The 24,840-nt window shown below is 36.3% G+C and overlaps 1 protein-coding gene across 3 annotated transcripts in view; it reads right to left on the bottom strand.

Moving 5' to 3' along the window:
- Positions 1 to 245: 245 nt before the first annotated feature.
- Positions 246 to 24,840, bottom strand: part of IL1RAPL1 (interleukin 1 receptor accessory protein like 1) — a 693,820-nt gene continuing 669,225 nt past the window's right edge. For all 3 annotated transcript variants that reach the window (XM_027688869.1, XM_027688872.1, XM_027688870.1), the window contains 3 exons: positions 16,573 to 16,716; positions 3,529 to 3,699; positions 246 to 2,255 (listed from right to left, as the gene is read on the bottom strand). In XM_027688869.1, coding sequence (XP_027544670.1) covers positions 1,537 to 2,255; positions 3,529 to 3,699; positions 16,573 to 16,716 — 1,034 coding nt within the window. In that variant the 3' untranslated portion in view covers positions 246 to 1,536. The remainder of the gene's footprint in view (positions 2,256 to 3,528; positions 3,700 to 16,572; positions 16,717 to 24,840) is intronic.

Here is a 24,840-nt window from a genome sequence, read left to right as displayed (position 1 = left end):
CTCTTTCTAAAACCAGAAAGGACTTTTCCATTATTTAAAACATAAATATGAGCAAGGTGCTTATTTAATTGGTCTTAAAGATGTCCGGATGTAAACACAGTGGGGTTTTTTTTCCTTCCCTGTCAGCCATGGTACATGCATTATTTGCAACTCCTCAAAGATAGAATCATACATAAAAATAAAACTAATTTATTTATTCATTAAAGTGAATAAATTTTTTAATACTTCCAGGTCTGATTTAAATATTAATTTTGTATAAATAAAGTTTATTCTGAAAACAATTATATTTCTGGTATTCATGTCATTTTTTCTGCCTGAGTTCTTACTGAAATCATGTTGAAATTAATAAAGTTTTATTTATCGTTACAAGCTAAAACCAAATGAAAGAAGAGTTCTTAATCCTGAATATAGCATTTTAAAGCAAATACAATTTTTGGAACATTAAAATACAAGGGGACTCTGTAATCCACAGCAAAATAATGTTTTGCTCTTACTTTTTTTTAAAATAACACTTTCTATAATACAAAATGACAAACCATCTACAATACTCTCTTTTTATTCCCCTTTGGTTTGGAAGTCATCACTGTACATATCAGCAGGACTCTCTGCACTTCAGCGCCTATTGCCTCACTTGTCTTACTTGCCTGACATTTGCAAATGACGTCATTTGCAGGATTTTAAAAGGGGGAAAAGAAAAAATGAAATGCTTGAAAAATAAAATCCACAACCACATTGATACTTTTCCAGGGTGTGTTAAAAATAGGGTTTGCTTTTATATTTATAAAAGGAATACAATCAACTCATTCATAAAATAATAATTAAAAAACAAACCCAAGAAAACAAAAAACAAACCAGCTCTAGTTTCTATACACTCTGTAGTGACTACTGTGAAGCAACCGATACAGATTGGGTATATTCTGTGGTTTGGTAGGTATCTACCAAGTTACATGTTAGATGGTCAGACTGTAGTGTTACCCCAAATTGGGGTCTTTGTAAGGGCAGGGAAGGAGCAGTGCACATTACGGGAGTAGAAATGAAACTGGAGCTCTCGGTGAGGGATGGGGTCCTTCTAAAAACAAATACTCTCCAAAAGAAGTGAGCTGCAGCAGGCATGGCCTTCAGGAATCAGGCTAGGCAGGCCAACAAAATGGATGGTGCTTCTGATATCAACATAGCTTTGTCCAAGCATTCCCAAGAGAGGTTAAAAACAAACAAACAAAAAAAACTAAAACTATACTAATGAAGCAAAAAAGTTTCCTATCTATACAGCAGTCTCTTCTTTTAAAAAAATGTAAATATACAAATTCTAATGACATATAAAACAAAGTCGAAAATGTGAATGGGAAGAGACATGGGTAAAACAGGAAGACTGATGCTACAAAGAAATTGCAAAAACATATGTACAAGACCCTGTTTTTCCTCGTATGTTATCGATTGTAATGCATGTTTAACAGCAGCAGTCGAGGATGTAGTTCCAGGCACCAGACTGCAGACTCTGCTCCTACTCAAGGGGGTTGACAGCCCCTTGCATCTCGGTCACCAGATGACACTGGATATACTGGTCTCCCGTGGCAGGAGGGGCAGTATGGCACTGTTTGTGTGAGCCTCTTCTGGGTTCTGCTCCCTGTTAGTTTTTGTCTGCGGCCGCTGCCCGTTTATAAGTGTCATAGGGATGTTGCAGTAGGTGTGCTGGTTACCTATTGAGGTAAGCGGCAGGGTGCCGGCAGGAGGTACATCGTATTCATAGCTTCGATAATAGTGTTTCTGGCGCATCTGTGAGTGATATGTGTTATGAAAGGTGGAGCGCAGGTCTGGATGGGCAGTGGCAAGAGCAGTAGAGGTGGCAGCAGCCATGGAAATTGCGGAGACTGTCTGCAGTTCCCCAAAAGGCCCCTGCTCACTGACATCTAAAACCTGCTCATTTGTGATGGGTTCAATCCTCTTAAAAGGCATTTCGTACTGTAAACGTTTCCAGAACTTGGAATTCAACTTGTTGCATTTTGGTCCGTGCCATTTAATGACAGTGAGGAGCTTGATGGTATGTTTTAGGGCCTCGACCTCCTGGTAGTTCATAACTCCTCGTAGTTCACTGCATTCAATCAGTATCACTTTGATTTCTCCCGTGACTAACATATTTCGAAGCCTTGTTTCCAGTTCAAAGATGCTCCAACCTCTTCTTACCACATAACTTGGAGTCATGACGATGATCAGTCGCTTGCTTTGGTCTACACATCTTGCCACATCTTCAATGTAGGCTACAAAACAAAACAACTGCTCAAAAACCAATCTAAGAAAACAGTCTGCTCTCATAGACTGGCGAGAAACAACAGAGGCAAATCCCTGCTCCCAGAAGATCTCACTGAAAAAACGTCACTTGCAAATGTGCCAGACTGGCTTGGAAGAACATGGTCCTGGGCAACCTGCTCTATGAGGTCCTGCTTGAGCAGGGAGGTTGGACAAGGTGACCTCCAGAGGCCCCTTCCAGCCTAAAGCATTCTTTGATCCTGAGGAACATCTACTCCCACTTGTGCTAGGGATTGTGAGTGTTTGTTCATGAGTTGTAGTTTTGTATCATCATCTATATTGAAACAATTGTGTACATCATGATTTTTTACTTTAAAAAGGCAAAGTCACCCAGGTAGACAGCAGAGCAGCATTTATGTGCTTCAGGAACTCAGTCTGAAACTCAAATGATACTCTGTGGTGTATGGTAGACTTAGATTCTGCTTTTCCTTCCATGACCCCACCACACACAACAACAGTGTTGTCTCCTGCAAATTAGTATCTAGTTTGCTGTAGGTTTAAAAAATATCCATGAGACTGTTTGAGCTTTTCCTATACCAAGCATCCTTTATTACCTTTAGAAAAAGATACTGAACTTAGTAGCTGTCTATATGGTTACAGTGAGCTTATGAAGAATACTACAATTTAAAAAGCATTATCGTACTTCTGCTGGAATAGGTGAGAGAAACATGAAAAAGCTCTACTTGTACCAATCAATTCTAATTTTCAGTGTCTGAGAATGATCAAGTACATCGACTACACATTTATCTGCAGTGGACACTGACAGAATTCACTATTTTTCTCTGATGTAAATTTTATTAGTCAACCATTGCCTTAGTCCAAACACAACTTTTTCTTTTGTGTCTTAATTTCTGTAATACTTAGAATTATGGATATCTTTCCAAACAATCTCTAAGGAATTGAAAACGACAAACTTTGTATTCATTCCTAGAGATGTAAGCTCTCAAAAAACAGTGAAAAAGTTAGTCTTTCATTACCATTATTTATGCATGCCCTTTCTGCACTATCTCACCCTCAATCAGAATAATGCAATTACTAAACAATAATCCTCTTATCTTGGAAATATACATTAAGTATGTTTGTTGGCTTATCTTTGCCATTCTCTAAGACAAGGGAGAAAAGATGGCATTCTGAAGGAGTAGGTATAGAAAAGAGACTCAAACAATCACTGCAATCACTGCATTGGCTGTTTAGAAAACACACAAGAATAAGGACATGACTTACTTCCTGTGGGAATCAAATCTCGGTCTGGGATAAACAACTTGTATCCATAATGCTTTTCAAGCATATCTGGTAGGATCTCAAGAGCAAATCTTTCTTCTTCTCCAGTTTCTTGATTCCACTGGTCAGGATCCACTTTGGTATAAGATAGATATGCATCATAGTCTTTGTTGTCTAAGGAAAGAGACAAATTAAGTTAGTTTATTCATTATTTTTGCAGCTTGCCCAGATATTTCCACAGGTGTTATTCTCGGAAAGTTTTCCCAGAATAGGAAATTGTTTAGATAAAGTGGTAAGCTTTCACCCCATGTCCAGATATGAATCCATTCAGCTTTCTTGTTTCACCCAGTAGAGGTAATCCTTATTTACACAGATGCAAGGAAGGAGGGGTCCATATCCATACACAGAAGTCAGTTTGTGCATAAACATTTGTATAAGAATCTGGATGAAGGAAATCCACTCAGCTGCAGAGTGACAGCTCATGAGTAAAAAAATCACTGAAAAGAATTTGCATTCTTCTCTAGCTTTAAAAGGGGAAAGAAAATCATGGAGATATCTAAGATAATGTGCAATTGTCTCTCCTGCATAGTAAAAACATTTCAATCTTGCCAGATTTTTAGTATAAATTTAGGACCTGAGGCTGTAGTGTTCTAAGTGTATGCGTAACCTTCCCTGTAAAACTCTTTGGTTCTCCAGGTCTGAAATTATTGCCAAGCTTAAATCTTTGAAGCATCAGCTCCTGATAATGCAGTTTAAGTCTCTTGAATTCTGCACACTTACATTTGCAAATTTAATGTTGCTTTAATGTACATTTCGTTACTTAATAGTGTGTTACTTCACTTCAATATGAGAAATAACCATGCCTGTTTTTCAAATGTGCTTGGTGTGCCTACTTGAAAGCCTGAATCAAAAGAGTTGCCATTAATTTTCATTAGGAGGTCAATAATGCCAAGTACTCTGGAACTAATTCAGTGGAATAAGAGGTCACGTTTTGACTTTTGTTGTGAAGAAAGTAGAGAAAAATCAATGACAAGAGTAATGAAATGTTAACATCCTTCTAACTCTCTTGACAACATTATGCACAGACTACCAAGAATATCAATTGCTTTTAGAAGAGACCTGATTAAATACTCTAAACACTGTGTGTCATAAGTAATGTTACATTCATTAAATGTTGACTTCAGTTATTTATTGAACCACTCCTTTCTTAATTTCACACCTTTTTGTAGTCTGGTAGCATTATTTAGAAAAGCCTGCCAACTGTAGATCGGTGCAAAGAGTCTAAAAATGGAATTAATGAAACAGTGTTAATCTTGAACAGTCCCCTCTTCCTTCTGAGCAACCATGTCTACTATGCCCATTAATCTTTGCAGATGACAAAACAAACTTGGTTGTACTGTTATTAGTTTCAAACTTCTTGCACATCTTTTATGTGATATCTGTTGGATTTTTACATCCATAGAAAAAAAAACACTAAAACAAATAAAAACAACAACAACAACAGCAGCAAAAAAAGAAAAATAAGAAAAAGAGAAGTATTGCCTTCTATGATTCACACTTTTCATTTTGGAGTATTTGTTCTTTAATGGCAGACAAACATCTTGTGCCTTTGACCATGCCTTAGAATAACACTGATTGGATCAAGCATAAGAGATTACATAGCAGGTTTTTATTTCTATGCTAGGATAGTGTTAACCCAGCAACAGAGTTAACACACAGTGAGGTCAACAAATACATGGGGAAATTGCAAAAAAACCACAAAGTGATGCTGCTGCAATGTCATTTTCTATTGTCACCTCAGCAACGGTCATGACCATAGTACATGCTGGAGACAAGTTGCTCTGTTGAAAGTCTTTTAGTAAAGATGTGATGTATCATTTCTCAAAGGGATAAATTATAAAAAATAATGAAATAATGCAGAATTCAAACTGTTTTAAAGGCTCAGAGTATTTTCTGTTTAAATGGTTTCCACATTATGACTGGGAGGGAAAAATATTTGTGCTATGCACTAATGCACTTATTTGAAGTACACATTTTTCATATCAAGGAGATTCTAGCATTTTCACTAGCTACAACTCCATTATCCTGTATTGTAGGGATATCTTTCCTCCCTAGTTTTATTGGTATTTGAAGGGCAAAGAATGGTGAGGATCTAGGGTATGTCTACTCAGATGGGTTTAGACAACCATGAATTTATTCAAACTCCAATCCAGCAGGATGTGTAGTCTTGTTCAGGAAACTGTTAGATGTATTACCACAGTGGTTTCCATGAGCTCTTATACTCTCCATCTGTTTTTTTAAACTTTCTTTGATGAAAAGTAAAACACTCAGTTTACAGCAGAACTACCTTATGTGGTAGTTTTGTTATCTGATAGGCTGGCATACTGGCAGAAGCAGACAATTTGGAAAATGTAAAATGTCTGGGATATACAGAGGATGTTCACATATATTAGCCTGGTTTTGGCTAATTAAAATTATTCATCACACATTGTCAACCCTGTGAAATATTTTAAGGACTGCAGCGGGGTCTTCTTAGCTTAATGGTCCCAGCTACTCCTCTTTGTAATGGGAGAGACTGATGCTTACGTTTTAAAGAACATTTCTGATCTTAATTTGTGTTTTTCAATGTGTTGTCCCAAAGGACTGAAAAGTAGAAATGGGAGTCTGCAGACATCCAGGTCTTACTGCTGGTCATAATCTGGGAGCTGGGATTTGCATCTTGTCAATCTTCCTGGCCATGTCACATGAAAGTAGGAGACTCTTGGCTTTGCTCTCAAACCCCTTGCTCTTCAGCTGCTTTCCTTCTCAAGCAATGCATCCAGGTGGCCCCAGGCTCCCAACAAGCAAGCAGCTCATCACAACTTTGTGTTTTCTTGAACATTCACTTGAACAAGTACTTTAGCCATGAAAATATGTCAGCATATCTGCCTTTTTCAAGAGAAAAACATGTCACCAGAAAACTTCTAATCTGGTCCAAATCACATATCAAGGCATATAGGACTTGATATTATTACCCATACTATTATGTAGTATGATATTTACAGATTTGGCTGTGCAATATGTTCAGATACTGATTGGATCTAATATTCAGTGTCAGAATAACAGTACAAAAATCCAAATTCAAAACAAGGCTGGTGATAAACTAAGATTTTCTTTAAAATGGCAATCTCTTTATTACTGTTCATCAGCAAAGAATTAAGTCTTCTATCCAAGAATCCTTGGAATGAAAATGTGATTGACTGTTGCTTGTACTTGTGCTTTAGATATAGATTATGCTATTTCAAAGATGTTTCTGTTAGGCCTATGTGCATCTGCAATAAACTGAAATATAGTTACTCACTTTTTCTTCCCACACCTATTAAGAAAAATACCTTTTAATAACCAAAGGCAGGGAAATTGATCATTTAATCTGAAACTTGCTCTCTTTCCCATGAAGATTGAAAGAAATTACCTATTATCTAAATATATTTTTTTATCTGAAATGGCTCAGCCATTTCAGGGTTGTTTTTTTTCAGAAACATATCAGAATAAGTCAATCTTGCACTGCTTCCAGGTATGTTGCAGAGCTGATTTATGTAATGGCTATTCTTCAATTTAGTGAACACAGCTCAGTATGACATACAATATCATGCAACAGTAATACTTTGAAACATTTTGGTGTAATAAGTTTTCTCTTTCCATTCTTTGTGACTTGACAAGTAATTCTCTTCAGTTAGATGGTTTGTAGCTGCTTTCTTAGGCCTACAGGTAGTAAACAACTAGGACAGAGCAATTCAACTCAACAGCTACCATTTCTGTGAGGTTTTGTTTTACCCATTAACTGAAAATATTGAAATAAATCCTAAAGTACACCTTGCATGGCCAAATTCAACCAGACTCGATGTAAAAAAGTCCTGTGTTATTGTACTGTAGACAACCATGAGAACACATGGAAGCTCTGGATTAGTTCATCACAATAGGGTAAAATACAACCTGTGCTCAAGGTGTGATGCATTCAGTCTACAAATGTTTCAGTCAGCCCAAAAATACTGGTACTGCAAGAGCTGGGGCAAAACAGATTGTGAGGTATGAACTTTGCCATATAATTTTAACCATTCTATGGAATTAAAAGCAAGGACTCAGTAATGATCACGGAGCTGCCCTCAGCCACAGGTCTGAAAAAATTGTTTGGATAGATCTTAGGGGTAAACACAGAGGGTCAAATCTCAGCTTCACCAATAACACATAGAACAATTACTTCATTTAGTGGACCAGGATTTTAGCCAAAACACTTGTTTCATCATTGCAACATGCATTCTTCAATGCTGTCCGTTCCTTTTGGTACTCATCCAAATGCAGAATACATTATCATACTCCCTGTAACTTTCTACAGAGTTAATCCAGCAGAAGTGATATAAATTTTTAAGGGAAGAAGTTGCAAGTGCTGCTCATTATTCCAAGGATGTGCTCAGCAGCAGTGACTTAAAGGCTCAATGTAAGCATAAAACAAAACCCGGACTCTATATGCATCTACTTTCTCACATGCAAATGGGATCTTTGGGTAAGTAAATTGCTATCAGACATCTAAGAACTCATCTGTATGCATGCTCTCTTAACAGCTACACATGAAGAAATTATATACTGGTGCCTACAGAAAGATAGATAAAACTTCCTCTTCTACAGGGACCACCAAACAGATTCAACTCTGAATTTGCATTATAAATGTACATGTTTTCTAATGATTTCCATGTTGCACTGCAAGAAGCCAGCAGTCTGGGCCTTTGAGGGTTTATTAAACCTTAAACATTGCAGATACTTCTGCTAATAGGGCACAGAAAAATTATATATATACATGAAAAATGAAAAATAATAAAAAAAACCTTCCTAGAGTCAGTTTTTTTCTTATCAGCCATGTTCAAGTTGATGACAAATTCTGACTTTTAGCTGGCATGATACACTTTAGCACAAGAAATTAATAGAGCTAAACAAAGAGAAATCACACAATGTCATATTTCATAGTGAATAATATTTCAATGAAGCTCTAAGACCTAGACAGCAGGGTCAGCCCATGTCTCTGTGCATCCTGAAATTCTCCAGAGCACTAAGCAGTGCCTTCAGAAACATTCAGTGCAGCTGACCCTGTAGGGGCTGCTCTGCAGCTCAATGTACCCAGCAATGTTTGGCAGATCTTCCATTTCCAGATCAAGAGGGAACTGGAGAGATGATTCCTCTCCTTTGATAGAGAACATTCCAGCCTCGTAAATACTCGGATACTCAGCACAAGAGTTTAGGAGCAATGGGCTGATTTAACTCAGAGTTTCAGGATTTCAAAGGGAAATGACAGACTGGATTCTTCGAAGTGCTGCAGCGAGCTGGAGCCAAACTGACGCAGGAAGCTTTTGTCTTTAAAAAAACACCCTGTGTTCAGGAAAGGCTGCAAAGTATCTTTCCAAATTCCCCAGAGACTGTATTTGCTTCAAAATTATGGCATTTCTTAATCTGTATTTGTTTTGTTATTTTTGGGGCCACATTTAAGATACATGCTGTGATAGTGTTCACCCTTAATATAATGAAAAAACATACTTTAAATGTTTGGTTGAGTAAAATGCCCAAATCTTAAATCTTTAAAAATGCTTTTCTTCACACTATTTACTGTTGCTTATAAAGCTCACCATAACATTTTCTATTATTTATAAATGTCAAGCCCTTTAATGCTAATAAAAATTAAAAACTATCCACACAACTTTTTTCCATGGCAAAGTATTTGTTAAGTGTAGCATTCCTTGTGATAGTTCATATCGTTGTGTAGAGTGAGCAATGTTGAATTAGAGAGAAATTTTGTAAATGCAACACTGGGGAAGAGCTTAAAGGAATGTAATCACTTCTAAAGAGGATCTGGAGTCTTCTCAGCACATCATAGACCAGGAAAAAAAAACAAAGTTCATTGTCCTAATTGGCAGGTTTATAAAACTATTAAATCAATTGTTTCTTTTTCCCTTTTTTTTTAATTTTTTTTTTTAAACTCCATGAAGCCATATTGCATTTTGGAAGTCTAAAGAACTTGAAAAAATAAATTAAACACCAATTTCAAAGTTGATTCTATATGAACATTTATGAAAATCCCAAGATATTAATGCTGCATTGGGTGTTTCTGGAAAATTAGGAGTGATTCCTGACAGATAAAAATTCAGTCAAAAAGTAATAAAGTGACATGATTTCAAGTGCAAACTAAATTCTCTCTGTAAGTTATATTTTCCCTGGTTTTCTAAAATTACAGCTAAAAAATGTCATTGATAGATACATAAGACAGAATATTATATATTTAAACTGAATGCCTTATTACTAAAGGATATTTTATCTTATATTTAGTCTGATTTTTTGTTCCTAACTAAATGAAGAGTGCATTTCAAATGTTTATCAATATTCTCATTAACATGGAAGCTTAAGTTTATCACTGCAATTGAAGACACTGTAGATTCAATATCAAAACCTGATGAAACATTAATATTAGAAGTTGCTCCTGACAGATATGAAAACTCAGAAGTCCTTATGAGTTCCAGAATATTAAAAAATAATGAATTTAAATTATTCTCTTGGTTACTATGATTTATTTTTAAGTCAAACACCAAAATAAGAAAAAAAGTATTATTAGTAGATATTGAAAGACTGAATGACAACTACAAAGCTGGAAATTTAGCATAGCATAGTAGTTATCTCTGAAAGACTGGAAGAAATTAGCTACTATATTAAAAAACAGAAAGAAACACTAAAAAAGAGTGGAATGTAAACTCTGAAAATGAAAAGATATAGCTTTTTCTATATTAAAGAAATTTCTTAATAAAAGCTGTCAAGACACAATGCGATTATCATGGTCCTAATTCAACAAAACAAACAATATAAAGCAACAACCTGTATAAATTACATGCCTAATTTTAGATATATTTCTTAGATCTGTTATCTTAGCAACAGTGCTTGTTTCTTAGGATTGTGTAAGGTATTTTGAAAACCAGAGCTAAGACAGCCTTGATCAACAGCAAAAAGTTAAGTAAAGTACTACAAATATAAACAAAACCAAGGGAGAAATAGCTTGGAAACAGGCTTTCAATCTATGATTCTTGAAATCAGATGCCAGTATGCTGTGTTCATCTCACCTACCTCAGAAATCTGCAATGTGATTTGTCCTTTGATAAAAAAAAATCTTCAAAGCTTAGAAAGCTGGTTGAGCAACAGGAGATATCTCAGTCTTCATCAATTCATATATGGTAGTCTTGTTTTTTTTCTACTTTAAATCCGAACTTTCTAACCTATAATGATCTCTTAGTTTGGAACCTAAAGATGTTCTTGGTGATATTTTATTTTATTTTTTAAGATATATGTGTATTACAGATATATGTGTATTCAGATGTTATGAAATAGAAAGAGAGAAAAAAGCAGGAATTTTCCTTTGAATTAGCATGTCTCATGCACAGAATTTAGAAAACACCATATTCAGTGGAGACATAAATCAAGTTTTTATTGTTTGAATGGCATTTCAGATATAAATAAATGGCATAAACAAGAAGAGAAGCAGTTTTCTAGCAATAAAATTGTAATTAAATAAGAGGAAAATCCATTTTTTTAACCAGTAATATTTAGAAAGAAGAAAGCTCCATTTTTCTCAGGTGATTTTAATAGAATTTTAAATTGATATTCATAGAGCAGGATTTCTTATTGCCACAATTTGCCAATAGCCAATAAGAATACATAAGCAAGTGGTGAGGTTGCTATTGCAAACTTATTTTGTGGGTCCCCAGGGAAGATTCTGTAATTGCAAAGTCACTAGCTTCAGCAGTAATTTCACTTTAGCTATACCTGCATAGCATAATTATTAACACAAGTGCTTTGGTGGTGCTTAAACCAATTGTAAATGTTATATTTGGAAGTTAACAACTTAGTCATACAGAAACCTTAAGAATCTCCAAGCATTACCATTCCTTGCTGCTTAAGAGCCTCACTGGGATGAAACCTAGGAAGCCACTAAGAAGTATATCTTACCTGCTCTTGTCCTGGGCAGTTAATAAGATATTATGTGGGCAATCCCATAGGTTTTATCCATGAACCCTGATAGTCTTTTGCAGCTAAATGATAGCAAGGACAAAAATCGCGATTACTTAAGGACTCCCAGGTGTAACAGACACATCAAGGAAGAAACAGTTTCATCAATCTCCTAATTTGAGCATTGATTTGCTTCCCCTCAGCAAGAAGTAGAAACTCCTATCTCAAGAAAGGGCAGCCATCCCAGCCATGAAACAGTTGGGATAGATGTCATACACAAGATTTCCTGAACTGAGAGTGCTCACCAGTGGCACATTTTAGTCTCATGAGGAGCACTTAATTTTATTTCAACAATGTGGTGGAAACGAACAAACAAACAAACAAACAAAAACAAATAAATAAAAGCAGCCACTTTCAGAACTGAAGGTGAAACTCAGAGAAATTCCTCAGGCCTGGGCCCAGTTGCCTTCCCTACCAGCATCTCAGAGGCTGTGTCATCCTTAAATTCACCAAGGTTTCCATGGCAAAAAAGGCTGAGAATAAGACTGAGAACACCATGGTGAGCTCCTGACCAACAGGAAAAATAGCTGATGGGGCTTAAAGGTACCAAGAATCTTAGTGAAGGTCATCATGTAAGCAGTCAAGCAAAGCTCTCACTTTCTAGTTATCAGCTACCTAAAGCTTTTATTTTTTCTTGAGCCTTAAGCTTGTCTTCTAGTCAGCATAGCCGTGAGAAAGGATATTTATGTGAATTCCATTACAAAACTATTTGCAACACATTTGGTTAGACTGTGTCTTTAATTGCTACTTTTTTGCCAGCCTCCTAATCTAATTTTTTTTCTTTTATGATAGTGTTCACCCTTTCTTATTAATACCTTCATACAAAAGCTTCCACCAGTTCAAATGGTTACTAATGAACCCAGGTAATAGTAGAGCAAGATGCCTGTAAACTGTTTCTACTGATAACTGTACCATATGCTCTTTCCTCTGAAACTGGAATTTGGAATGTAAACACATGTAGAAGTTCATGATTTTGAGTAATTTTGCCTATCTGACCATGTTCAATGGTTTTCAGCCCATCATCTGTAGACTTCTGGATTTATCTTTATAACATACCTTAAAACTGGCATCCGCATATACCCTGGAACCTGTCAGGTCTTGAAATGGCAAGAAAAAGTTGAAGATAGCTATTTTGGTCACTTTGAGCCTCCTGTCCACTCTAAGGCATCAACAAAACTGGTTCTACTTAGAGAAGTGATCTGAATCCCCCCTTCACCCTTGCTGTGTCTGCTGTGATGCCTGGGGACTGATCCTTGCACGATTTGGTGAGCAGGAACAGTATAACAAAGGAGAAAGTTGTCCCAGGTGAAATCATGGGAAAGTTTCCATTGATTTTAGCATGCCAAGAAGTCAGCTTATATGTAGACAAAGAGCAGATTGCTATACAGTGGTGACACATCTTCTGATAGAAATAGCCTTTTAAGGTCACCGAGTGCAAGGTGGAAAGAAGTCAGGGCATATGTTGATAGCAGGTACTTGTAAATAGTTATTTGCATTTTCACTCTTCTCTGTTAGTTAAAGTACTATACTTTTTTCATAAAGTCATTTAAAAACTCGGAACGACAGAAAGAGAAGGTCCTTGGAAGATAAAAATACATAAAAAGCAACTGCTAAAACACTCCACAGAGAATGAACATGGTATAAAAATCCCTTTTGTTGGATCTCACTGTACAGCAAAATAGAAGAAATCATCACTTCTAAAAGTGGCTTTCACTAATAACGTGTTAGTCCCTAAAGTGTACTTTATGGACAAGGCTTTTTAAAATAAGCTTTTAAGTTCAAAGCTGCAAAACTAAAAAGGTTGCCTGACATTTGACAATGATTAGCCCTCTGAAGTTCCCAGTGAAGTATCTACTTGTGAAAATTTTGTTTTCAGAATAGCACTGGACATTTCTTTGTTTGCATAGCACTTCGAGGTCCCATCTTTATTGTGTATGCGGAGAGATATTAAACTGAATTTTTCCTTTTAAACAGATTTTGGAGTTTCTGACCACCAAACAGGTAGTGGTGAGTTATAGCTCTGAGATGCAAGGTCATGCTAAACACCTGCTGTTTTGCCAGGGGTCAGAATGTTTCTCTTGACCGTGTGCTCCAGCTACTGGGGGGAACTGTCAGACATTCACAGTGAGGTGCCCTGACTAAACCAGCACATCGTGCTGCTCTGCACTAAAGGACACAGCACATGCCCATCATGTAATCCCCTGGTGTGGAGTCAGTTCCCATGCTGTTGGAAAGCACAGGCATGGAGTGAGAGGAGAAGTGATGAAATTATTATATTCCAATTTAGTAGGAAAGGCAGGGAATTAACCATGAAAACAAAAAAAGGGGGCTTCAATTCCCATTCCTAGGACAGAGCTGCAGTGTTTGTAGGAGAGAGAAAAAAGCAGGAGAGTCTAGTCCCTAGGATAAGAAAAAAATAAAAAGTGAATTCAAAGCTGTAAATTAGAGAAATGAGGAATCAACAGCTGCGATCCATTGCTTAATCTGCAGTACCCCTAAAGAAAGTAATAATTTCAGTTGAATTAGCTGTAAGGTTTAAACACTTTGTTTTCAAATACTTCTCACAACTTACCCATGCCTCCCACAGAAATGCACGTTAGTTAGCCTGAGAAAAACTGATGTGTCTAAGGTTTGGAAAGGAAAGAGAAATTGTGATGAGATTTGACATCCTGAAGGGCTTGTTGTCTGATCAGGAAAGAAATGAAGCATTGAATTTTAAAAGAGATTTTCAATTGAACATTTTAATTGGACCTCACCTTTAAAGTGTTTCAAATCCTCTCTGGGTACAATACACTGCACGTAAAAAAACGACTGTGATATTTTGATGTTTCCTTATCTACAGGCTGTCCTGAAGTATGACAGAACATGATGTAAATTATGAATAGCATGTGGGCGCTCTGCTGGTGCACCGCAGGAGATGTGGTTAGAATAAGATTTTAGAGTTCAGCATTTTGTGTCTGTCAATAACAAACTAAGTCAAAGGAAAAGATCTCAGTGTACATCTGCAATTTATTTCTACGCAAGCCATGGCTTGGTTTCTTTGGACATTTTCTCTCTGTCCTCTTTCTTTTGCACGACTGCAAGTGGAAGAGACAGAGTAAAACGTCCAGCTGCAGTCACTTCATTGGCACAGTGGGTTTTATATATGTTGGTAGTATATTGAACACAGTAGAAGCTGAATGTTTTCATTAGCAATCTGTAAGTAGTATTTTTCTTCTTATATTGCAATGGTTTGCATCCAACCTATCAGTGTTTGCATTGGTCTTCTAAGGAGAATCCGTGCTTGACCTTCTATAATAGTGACCTTTGCTCAGAAGGATAAACTGAATAGATATTGGTTTTCCTTCTTTTGAATCACAGAACAGTATCCTTTAGAGGTCACTTTTTTTAAAAACATGTTTAAAATATGTGATTCAAGTATTGTTGTTCCCAGGTGACCAATGTTTGGGATGGGAGAAGACAGAGACAAGAGTATAACAGCTGGCAGATTAAGTTTGCAAATGAATTGGAATGATTTGAGATAAAGACAAATGACAGCTATAAAAGTAAAAATTACTGATACTGAGAGAGAAAACATTAAATTTCATCTATGTAAACTATTATTATTTTAAGTGTCTATTTCTACATATGACTATTATTAAAATCACACAATTTATGCAAGTAAGTATGCCCATTTAAACTGGCAGTTGGTTTGTAGAGAGGAGTGGATCTCAGCTTCTGGAAAAAAAAAAAGGATAAAAAAGAAAGTGTCTGTCAAAATCCTCCATGACTCACAGTCCCTCTGGGCCTCAGTTTCCTTCTCTGTAAAATAAATAGAATAACCTGACTTTTTTTCCCCACTGAGTTGCTATATTAATGCATCTTTTTGTAAATCCTGTAGAAGGTTACAAAATGTTCTAATGTTCTTGGGCTTGTTGTTCTGAGCATTTTCTATTTTGAATGCTTGTGCATTTTTAGGTGGAAGGCAGAAATGGGTCATTCCCTAGTGAGTTTATTATGGAATTCTTCTCTTATATAAGGACTTGTAGTTCTGCTGTTGCTCTTCTCCCTTATCAGCGACAGATTTGGCCATCACTTGTTTATCAGTACATATTTATTTTTATATTTCACAGTGGCTTCTGCCTACAAGCTGTTACCTGGAACTGTAGAATAACTTTTATTAGTATTTCTGTAGAAACTAAGGTCCTGTCACCAAAGACACAGTGGTAGCACAAAACATCAGGAACTCTGACCTGAGAAATCAAATCAAATTAATCAGAGCCTCCAGCTCAACCCAGTTAGCTGTTCCCTGTTCAACAGCAATTTTGATTAGTAAGGCTAGAGGTAAATAAGACCTTTTTCTTCAGTGCTAAAAAGAGAAGAAAAGAAAAGAAAATGCGTGTATATGTTTGACAGAGCTGGTGCGTACACTGTGGATTACTTGTGTTTAGTCTGGGTGTCCTTGAATCACAGAACAACTTTAATGACCATTAGCAGCTCTCTCAGTGATTAAGTAAATGAACTCAAGAACAAGAACTGCTGGGTACATTCCCAAACACTCAGTACAGTTTATTGAAACTGATCAGTTTAAACAAGCAGTAAATTGAGATTCACTTCAACCTCCACCTCTTTGTTGAAGACAATTAGGGAGGACACTCCCTAGCTCATGCAGAAATGAAGCTGGCTTTCAGTACCGACAGAAAGTGAAAATCTTTAATGCATCAATGTTGGTAGTTTGCATTCAGTGTTGGAAATAAGAATTGAAAAGACATGGATGTCTTCTGGAGCTCTGGAGAGCAGCATGTACAGCTCAGCAGTTATTGAGCTTACGTGGTGTATGAGGAAAGTGTATTCAAGTCAGTGCCTAACGCAGTGAGAAATAAAAATTGCAGTTGTTACCACATCTTGAACTGAAATGAAATCTGGGCCTTGGTGGAGAGAAATAAAAGACAAGAATTCTTAGAAAGTAGAAAACATACTAAGAAGCTGCCTTACCTCCATCTAGTTCTTCAGCTCCAAAATGATTCCTGTAGAAGAGCATAATCTCTATCTTGTAACACTTGTAGATAGTCACTAAACAAACAAGCAGCAGCAGAATAGCACCAAGCCCACCAGCAAGCTCAACTGTGTACATCAGCTCTGCAAAGAATTACAAAATGCAGTAACAACCACATTCCAAACCACAGAAAAATTAGCAGCAGACCTCGCACTTTTGTTAAACATTAAAATAAAATAATGAATGATGGGTCATTTATGAATTTATTTCATTATAGGGCCTTTGAAGAAATACATAATAATGTTTTTTTTTTTTTCTTCTATAAACTATTTTTTCTCTGATACACCATATGAATTGCTCATTTAAAAAAGAAAAATTGCTGGGCATGTATGTGTGTGTATGAATATGTGCATATACATGATACGTTTGATAACTCTTCCTTTTCTCTTTCTGTAGATAAATCACAGTTTGCTTTACACAGATAAATGTTGATGTTTGACTTACAATGGAAGCAGAGGTGAATATATCCTTTTGGAGGACTATAACGCAAAAACACCTTCTCCCTTATTCCACATAGAAATAGGATGAATTTTAATCTACTGGACAAGACCGCACTACAGCTTTGATTATTTTTTCCTGAATAAATTTTAAAAAATTAACACCCAAAAAACTTGAGACATGTGAAGACAAATTACCCAAGGAACCCTGCAGCTCTACATCTCAGTTATATGTTCACATCTCTAACACAGTTTCCCAGAGATCTACAGTTCATCTTTGTTCTCACCTTTCCCCCAGTGGGCTTAGCTTATGTGTAGTCACAGCAAACCATCTCGATTTGTCTATTCCGACATTCCCACTCAGCCTAACCCACTGGTGTCTTCGCTGCAGTCTGCTCACATGATGGATTGAGGTCACCACCACGTAGCTCCGTTCCTGAGGTCGGGGACTCTGGTCAAAAACTGTCTACTACCAGTAGTGGAGCCACTTATCAAGGCAAAAGTAATATGTCATCATGGACTTTCGTCTCCCTCAGTTTTAAGTGTTGCACACTCAAGGAAGCTCACAGAGCTATGTGGTTTCCATCTTGCTGATAGTTTTCATTTGCTCATTGGATGAAAATTGACAATGTTAAAAAAGGAGGGTGGGAGAAGAAGGAGAGCTATGGACAATTTTTTATTTTGAAATGAGCAATAGGTGGCAAATGTTAAGACTTTCCATACTTTTCCAAATCACTCAGTTTTGAGGAATTAAAAAAACCCAAATCTTGGAAATCTAAGATGCGGAGTTTGCTTCATTAAAAAAATCTGTGCTGGAGCAAGATCAGTTCTGCGTTATTTTCACAGTATCCTCTTCCAGTGGGCAGTTTCTGTCTGAGTGAAGCAGGGTAGCCCAGAACTAACCTTTTTTTTAATGTGTGTGTGGTTGTGCAGATATGATAATCCAGCACAATGCAATTCAATTAGAGAAATAAAAGGTTAGAGGAGAAAGTGACAATTCCATTTATTTTGACAGCGTCTACTGAGAATCACACACTTTTTTTTTTACCATTTTGAGGCAACTGTAAGAAGATTTCATTACTCTCTAGAAGACACTAAGAATGTAATAAAATAAAATAAAAAGGCATTTATATTCCATGTCATTCTCTCCAAAACTGTGCTGGAAACTCCTTTGTGCTAGATATTTTTAAAATTGACATGGTTATTTCAGACTTCAATACTTTTCTGGTCCAGAGAGGGGAATGTTATTAAAAACACCCATAAGAAATTGTTTGCATGGACAAGTAATACAATATTTTAGAATATAAATGGAAATGGAAATTACTCTGCACTGACTTACTATACTCTGTTTATCATTTTGTACTACAGGTGATGCAGCTGTTCAATGGTAACTAGAAGAAAGGCTTTAATATATCAGGTTCCTAGGCACAAAATTCTCTATTTATATGCCTGCTGTTATGACTCATTAAAGAGAAAGAAAAACTTTACAACTGGAAAACGGAAGTTTTTCCTAAACTAATGATTTTGAGATTAGATGAAAAAAATATAACTGCCAGTAGTCATCTGCTGTCTGTCACTGTGCATGAAATCAGACTAATGCACTGCATCACTTTTGCCATCAGTCCTCTTAGTTATCTCTTCCCCCATAAAATAAGATTATGCCTATATGTTTCCTTCAGTAAAATTTATGTGAAGCCACACGAAGCTGTCCTTAATTAGGCATTCAAAGCAAACAACAAAATTCTCTAACTCAGCCTGAAACGTACTAGCAATTACCTTTTCATGTGCTGCTGCTGAGCCCATTGTGATTGCTTCTGAGGACAAGGATAAAGTGGTTCTTTCTTAAACAGATTTGTTTGCAAAGTAGGTTTCATGATCTATTGATCTAACATAGCAAGGTATTTTTTTTCCTCTGTGCTGGACAACATCTTTCAGCACATGTTCGTTCCCTGTCTTGGGTGCTGTTTGTCAGGGTTTGGAGGCAGAGAGGGCAGTGGTTAACCCAGCAGACTGCTGCATCCTTACACCAAGCCCTGTAGATGCCTGAGCCAACCCCCAGAGTGCTGGAAGTGGGACAGATACATCTCTGCAGCACTGTGGAAGGCAGGATGGATTGGCCTGAGCACAGTGTCACGCTAAGTTGATTGTTTTCAGGCCTTGAGTTTGTGTTTCTGCAGGATGCTAAACCATTCCCTAAGGGCCCACTTGCTGGCTCTAATCTGCTGCAGGGATTTTGGGAACAGTGTTACCCCATGATGAGCTGAACTCAAAGTGTGAGAAGCAGAATGCTCAGTCTTGCCTCTGTTGTTGGCCCCTCAGGTGACTGAAGCCATTTCACATTTCTTTGCCTCTGTTTTACCAATGTGAATTGGGGAAGGTGCTCTGGATCCTTCCTAGGAGAGGTTATTCCTGAAAGGTGCTCTGTGAATGCCAGGGGTGTTGGTGATGTGTATGTCAACAATTTCAACAGTGATGTAGTGACTCTTAAAGCTGAATTAAGTGTAGCAGCAAGGTTAGAGTGTATGGTTACCTTTACAAGCACATTTTTTTCTGCTGCTTTATTCTGCCTTTTTCATAGTGATTTGAGCACTCAGTTGCTGCAGCAGGCATTATACTCCCTATTAAGTGTGATCTGTTTTTCCTGCTGAAATTCAAGTTTGCTGTAGTGACTACATACTAAAAAGATTCAATTTCAGCACAATTCCACATCAGAAGGGAGAGACAAAAAATGCAAATTTAGCCTCTGTGTTGTGTTGCTCAAATTACAGACCTGGCCCTCCTTAAGTAGGTGAGACTGAACGTAGAAAATAGTAGAGGAAAATTACTTGGCTAACCTTTAGGGGGACAGACATTCTGTTAAACACAAAAAACGAGTTGCCAGAAAGTTACATCCAGAAGCACAGCAATCATTTAGTTACAGGCAATTAACAACAGTCCTCCAGTAGCACAGGAGCAGTTCTACTCCAGGGGAAAACACATTGATTACTGCAGTAGTAGTAGATTGTTTTCTGAATAAATAGCTTCAATTTAAAACAAGATTTGTTACAAGCATTTTGACCAATGGCTACATTATTTAACCTTAGCAGGAGGCTTCGCCCAAGGAACCCAGTGAAAAAGACAGCTAATTAAAACAAAGCACGTGTCCTCTCCAAATATCTAGCATGATATGACTGGTAATAAATAAATGCACTCATTTTATACTTTTATAATTATTGGGCACATTTGTAATATATATCTTTGATCTTCATCTGGCTCTAATATTTGATAAACTTCCTTTCACTGGGTCATGCAGGTAATTCACTTTTCGTAGCTGGAGTTGTAACAAGAAAGTAAATAAAAGTGTTCTGTCAAAGATTCATATCTTTTGACTTATATGACATGCTTCAGGGACTTTACATTAAATGATCTGTGATAATTTGAAATTAATTTTATTCATTAATTAGTCCTCACAGCTGAACTACTAAGAAAAATAATTATATTTCAAACATTCTTTTTCTTTTTTTTGTGATATATAACTCTTCAAGGACATGTGATTTATAGCTGTGCATTCAGTTTCTGAGCCTTTTTCAAAATCCAATTACAGTCTATCTAAGGTTTCAATTCTGCAATCACTTACGCAGATTGCTCAACTTCATGGACTATAAGTAATCCCTCTGAAGTCAACAGGACTATTAACAGAGTTTCAGGTTAGCACATAAATAAATCTTTGCAACTTTGTGGCCTAAACTGATTTCCATTCTCTGCTTGTCTTTGATGATTTAACTCAGAGAGATATGATTTGGTTAGAGGCAATTTTCAGTTTGTTTAGGTATACTTTCATAGACTTCAATTATTAAAGGAAATGTAGAGATAATTTGGAAGGGGAGCAGGGACTGATGTGTCGTTACATACAACTTTGGTTATGAATGGGTGTGTCTCTACTAAAGAAGGAAGGTGGCTAACACAGGAATACTCAACTGAGTGTCATTTCAGACATTAGCAGTAAAGAGTAGGCAGAATTTAGGTTAGGAACAAAGAAACAAATACAGCTTGAAAATGGAGAAGTATGTGCATTTTTTCTTTTCTGTTTTTTTCCCCCTCCTTTTTAGTACAGCATTTGTTATGGCATTGCTGTAAAACAAATTACCTTCCCAAAGTTGAGCATATGGAAACACAGCTTTATACAGCGTATGCATATCCAATATGCACACTGCACATATATAAAATCTAGTCAGTACTTTTTAGGATTTTTGTTTGTTTCAAATTGCCAAACAAAATCTGTTTGTGCTTCAGGTACCTGGATGGCCTTATGGGTACTGTTGTGAATAGTTACAGATGGATATTGTAGGACAATAATATTCCTGATAACAGTAGAAACAGAATTGGGCTATTCATTAGCTTAATTATGAAATAATTTCTTAGCACAAAGTATATGCCTTCTGCCAGTATAGGCTATATGTGCCTGTAGATGTCTGCAGAGTTCACTGAAGCTAGCTAAATTTAGTTGTGGTTTTCAATATGGTTTTCAATGCAGTAGTTTCATTTTATTTATTAGAGCTATTGAGACCTAGTTACCTTGTATTATTTTTTTATGTCAAGAAATAATATATATTCCTGATTTGTGTATGAAAAAGAGCTGGTCAGGTTTGGAATTATATATACATATGCATATATGTGTGCAAATGCAAGACAGGGGTCTTATTAAGCTATTCATTAGTATGGCAGGCAGGATATCTGAGCCTTGCTGCTGTTGGATTTCCAGTGTTATTAGAAGAGAGTCAGTAAATTGTTATAATAGAAGTATATTCTTACCAATGACATTTTTATTTCTTCTGAGAAGTGCGGGATACCTGTTCCCAGCAGGAGAATAATTACACTGATTATCTCCAACAGTATGTTAGCTCAAAAGAGGATAAGGTTGGAAAAATACAGCTGAAAGTAAAACGAAGTTTACTGCATTTAAATACATAACACTGCATTTTAAAGGCAGTTTATAATGTAGGTTGAAGGAAAGAAGTGTCACGGTGTGGAACTGCAGTAATCTCTGGTTAGCCTCCCAAAATTAATGAATTGTGTATGACTTAAAATCTTCCTGATTAGAAGAGCTTCTATTTGCTTATTGCGCTACAGAAATCAGAGAGCCCACACAATTACTTTTTTTAGATCTTCTGAAAGAAATTAATGTAAAAAGCACTTGGAGGTGCTAAAAATATGGGGAAAAAATTGACTACCGAGTTCCAAGGATGTAAGATCGTAAAACATACTGTTTACATTTTTTTCTGAGGATAGCATTAATGAATAATTTAGCTCTGCATGGGTTATGGGAACAATTTGTGACATTTTATTCTAAAATATTTTCGTCCTTGCCAATCAAGGTTGGAATTGCACTTAGACGTTACATAAAGAGAAAAACTGTGATAAAAGTGGTACAGAAGTTGTTTTAAAAAGGAATCTGTTAAACAAACCAACTCGTTTGACAGATTGTCAGAAGTAAGATTTGTCAGAGGAAAGTTAGATTCAGGAACGTGCTGAGTAATCTTACTAACCTTCTTACTGGAGTTGTCTTAGTACAATTTTCTATGGGATGAGAAAAACCTTACTAAGACAATGGTCTTATGAAGAGTTTCTGTCAGACAGAGGTCTCTAGTATTGTACTTCCTTGACTGATTTTAAATGAGATTGAGTGTAAAAAGAGCAGTCACTTTTGGTTAGGTTTGGGACAGAAGGGAGCTGATATTTGGCTTTTGGCCCTATGTCATGGACCTCTTGAGTGAACAAACCTTTGCACTGCTGAGCACAGTGACAACCCTAAGACTTCTTCAATGGACACAGGTGGATGAAAAATCAATTTCCATCAAGTCCAACCCAATTTCAATTCCAATTCTAAAAGCCATTGAGGATCTCAGAAAAGCTTTTCCTGCAGTGTAGAATGAAAACTGAATGCTTTATACACTGGAAGATATACATGTGTAAGGTTTAACTGACCAAGTGGATCAGAGCTCTACAACAGTTTTGCTTCCATTGAGATTTACTGCAATGGTCAAGTAATTAGGACCAAGTAACAGAGGCTGAAATATAAAACTCATTGTTCTCATATTTCACGTATTGAGTTTCTATGCATAAATTTCAGAAGCATTGTAAAGCTTTGCACTAAAGGGAGAAATAACACCTGCAGTTTCTTTGTAAAGGTTAGAAAAGAACCAGTTTCTTTTCTCTTTTAAGTCTTAATTGTCACTCATCACTGTGAGAAATCATGTCCTGGTGACTGAAAATGCTCATGAGATCAAAAACTTAAGACATTCAAGTCTTTAAGTAATAAACCAGATTTACACTATTATGTGAATGACACTGTAATTTAAGGTACTTGTCAGTAATTCAGTATCATTAATAACCAGAGAACTCAGAATTATTTTCTGTTCAGAATTTGCCATTATACTGTACAGGAAGTATTAATATGATGTCTATACACTAATAAGTGGTGAGTTTAAAGTATACCTACCTACTTGTTTCCTCAATATGCATTCCATCTAGGAAATATTAACTTCTATATTTTTCAAACATATATTCTCATGGGCAATTTCAAACAGACTAAATTTCTTTATCTAAACAATATATATCAGTGAAAATATGGGGGTTTTTGTCCTGAAAAAAACCCTGATTTTAACTATTCCTCATTAACTCATAGTCAGCAAAATCCCTATATGTCCATTGAGAACACCTATGACAGAGGAAAACCAATCAAAAATATAAAAGAAGCCCAGGACAGGAAATCAGATAATACTGTGAAAATGGGAAGAAATAGTAGTAGATTCTTTGAAAAAATGCATAAAAGTATGTCACCTGCTCTTAGTTCTGGTGTCTGTCCCAGGAAAAATACAGGTATATTACTAAGCTTTTAATATCAATACCATTTCAAGAATAATGACAAAATAATATTTGACATTATTTTGCTTTAGAGTTCTACTTGCAGATATGCAGAGAAGAATTTCCAGAAAATAATCACATAATTAGATAATAGTCTGTATTTACAACACACTCTATGATTAAATGAGACTATGAGGACGGTGATCCAGCATGGAAGACATACTTGTCAATACATAAAAATATAGAAGAGAAATACTTTTTCCTTATGCATTACATTTTTATCTACTACATTGATAGACTATGGGCTTTTCTTCTTTAATTGAAAAAAAATGAAAAAAATAGAATTATAGTGTGTGATCCACCTCATCTCATTTTCAATATGTGGTCTGTTATTAATAAATTTGTGCTTAGCTACTGTCAGTATCACTCTAAAAATTAATCCTAGAAGGTTCCCCTACCTGGATGAAGATTAGCCTGTAACTGCTACAGATGATCGATGGTAACTATCACCAGTACGTAACAAAATCAGCCTTAGATTATAACAAGTAGATTTTTTTTTCTTAGACAAAAGAGAAAATAACTTGATTATTGTAAAGGTGAAACGGATTTGGTCAAAAGCTGGAGGAAAGGAATGAGAGTTAAATCTCCTGAGTTCTTATCCCTCTCTTTCTGATTATCTTGGATAAATTTTGTAGGAATGAACAAGAAAAGGAAACAGTATTGTCATTGTCATGCTTAAAACGCTCTACTGCCTTTAGCTTCGAGTTAAATGCTCCCTATGCACAGCATCTGAGGAAATTTAGGAGTCTAAAAATGGTTAGCTGGCAGCAGAAAAACATAGATCATAGGTTTTCTCTACTTGCATCAGAAAACAAAAGAAGCTCAGGAGAAAATAAGGGCTCAGCTCCCCGAGATGCAGAGCACCGG

Source organism: Neopelma chrysocephalum, unplaced genomic scaffold (genome assembly GCF_003984885.1).
Source record: "Neopelma chrysocephalum unplaced genomic scaffold, ASM398488v2 Primary Assembly neopelma1_76, whole genome shotgun sequence".
Lineage (NCBI taxonomy): Eukaryota > Metazoa > Chordata > Aves > Passeriformes > Pipridae > Neopelma > Neopelma chrysocephalum.
This window is presented reverse-complemented; position numbering and strand designations above follow the sequence as displayed.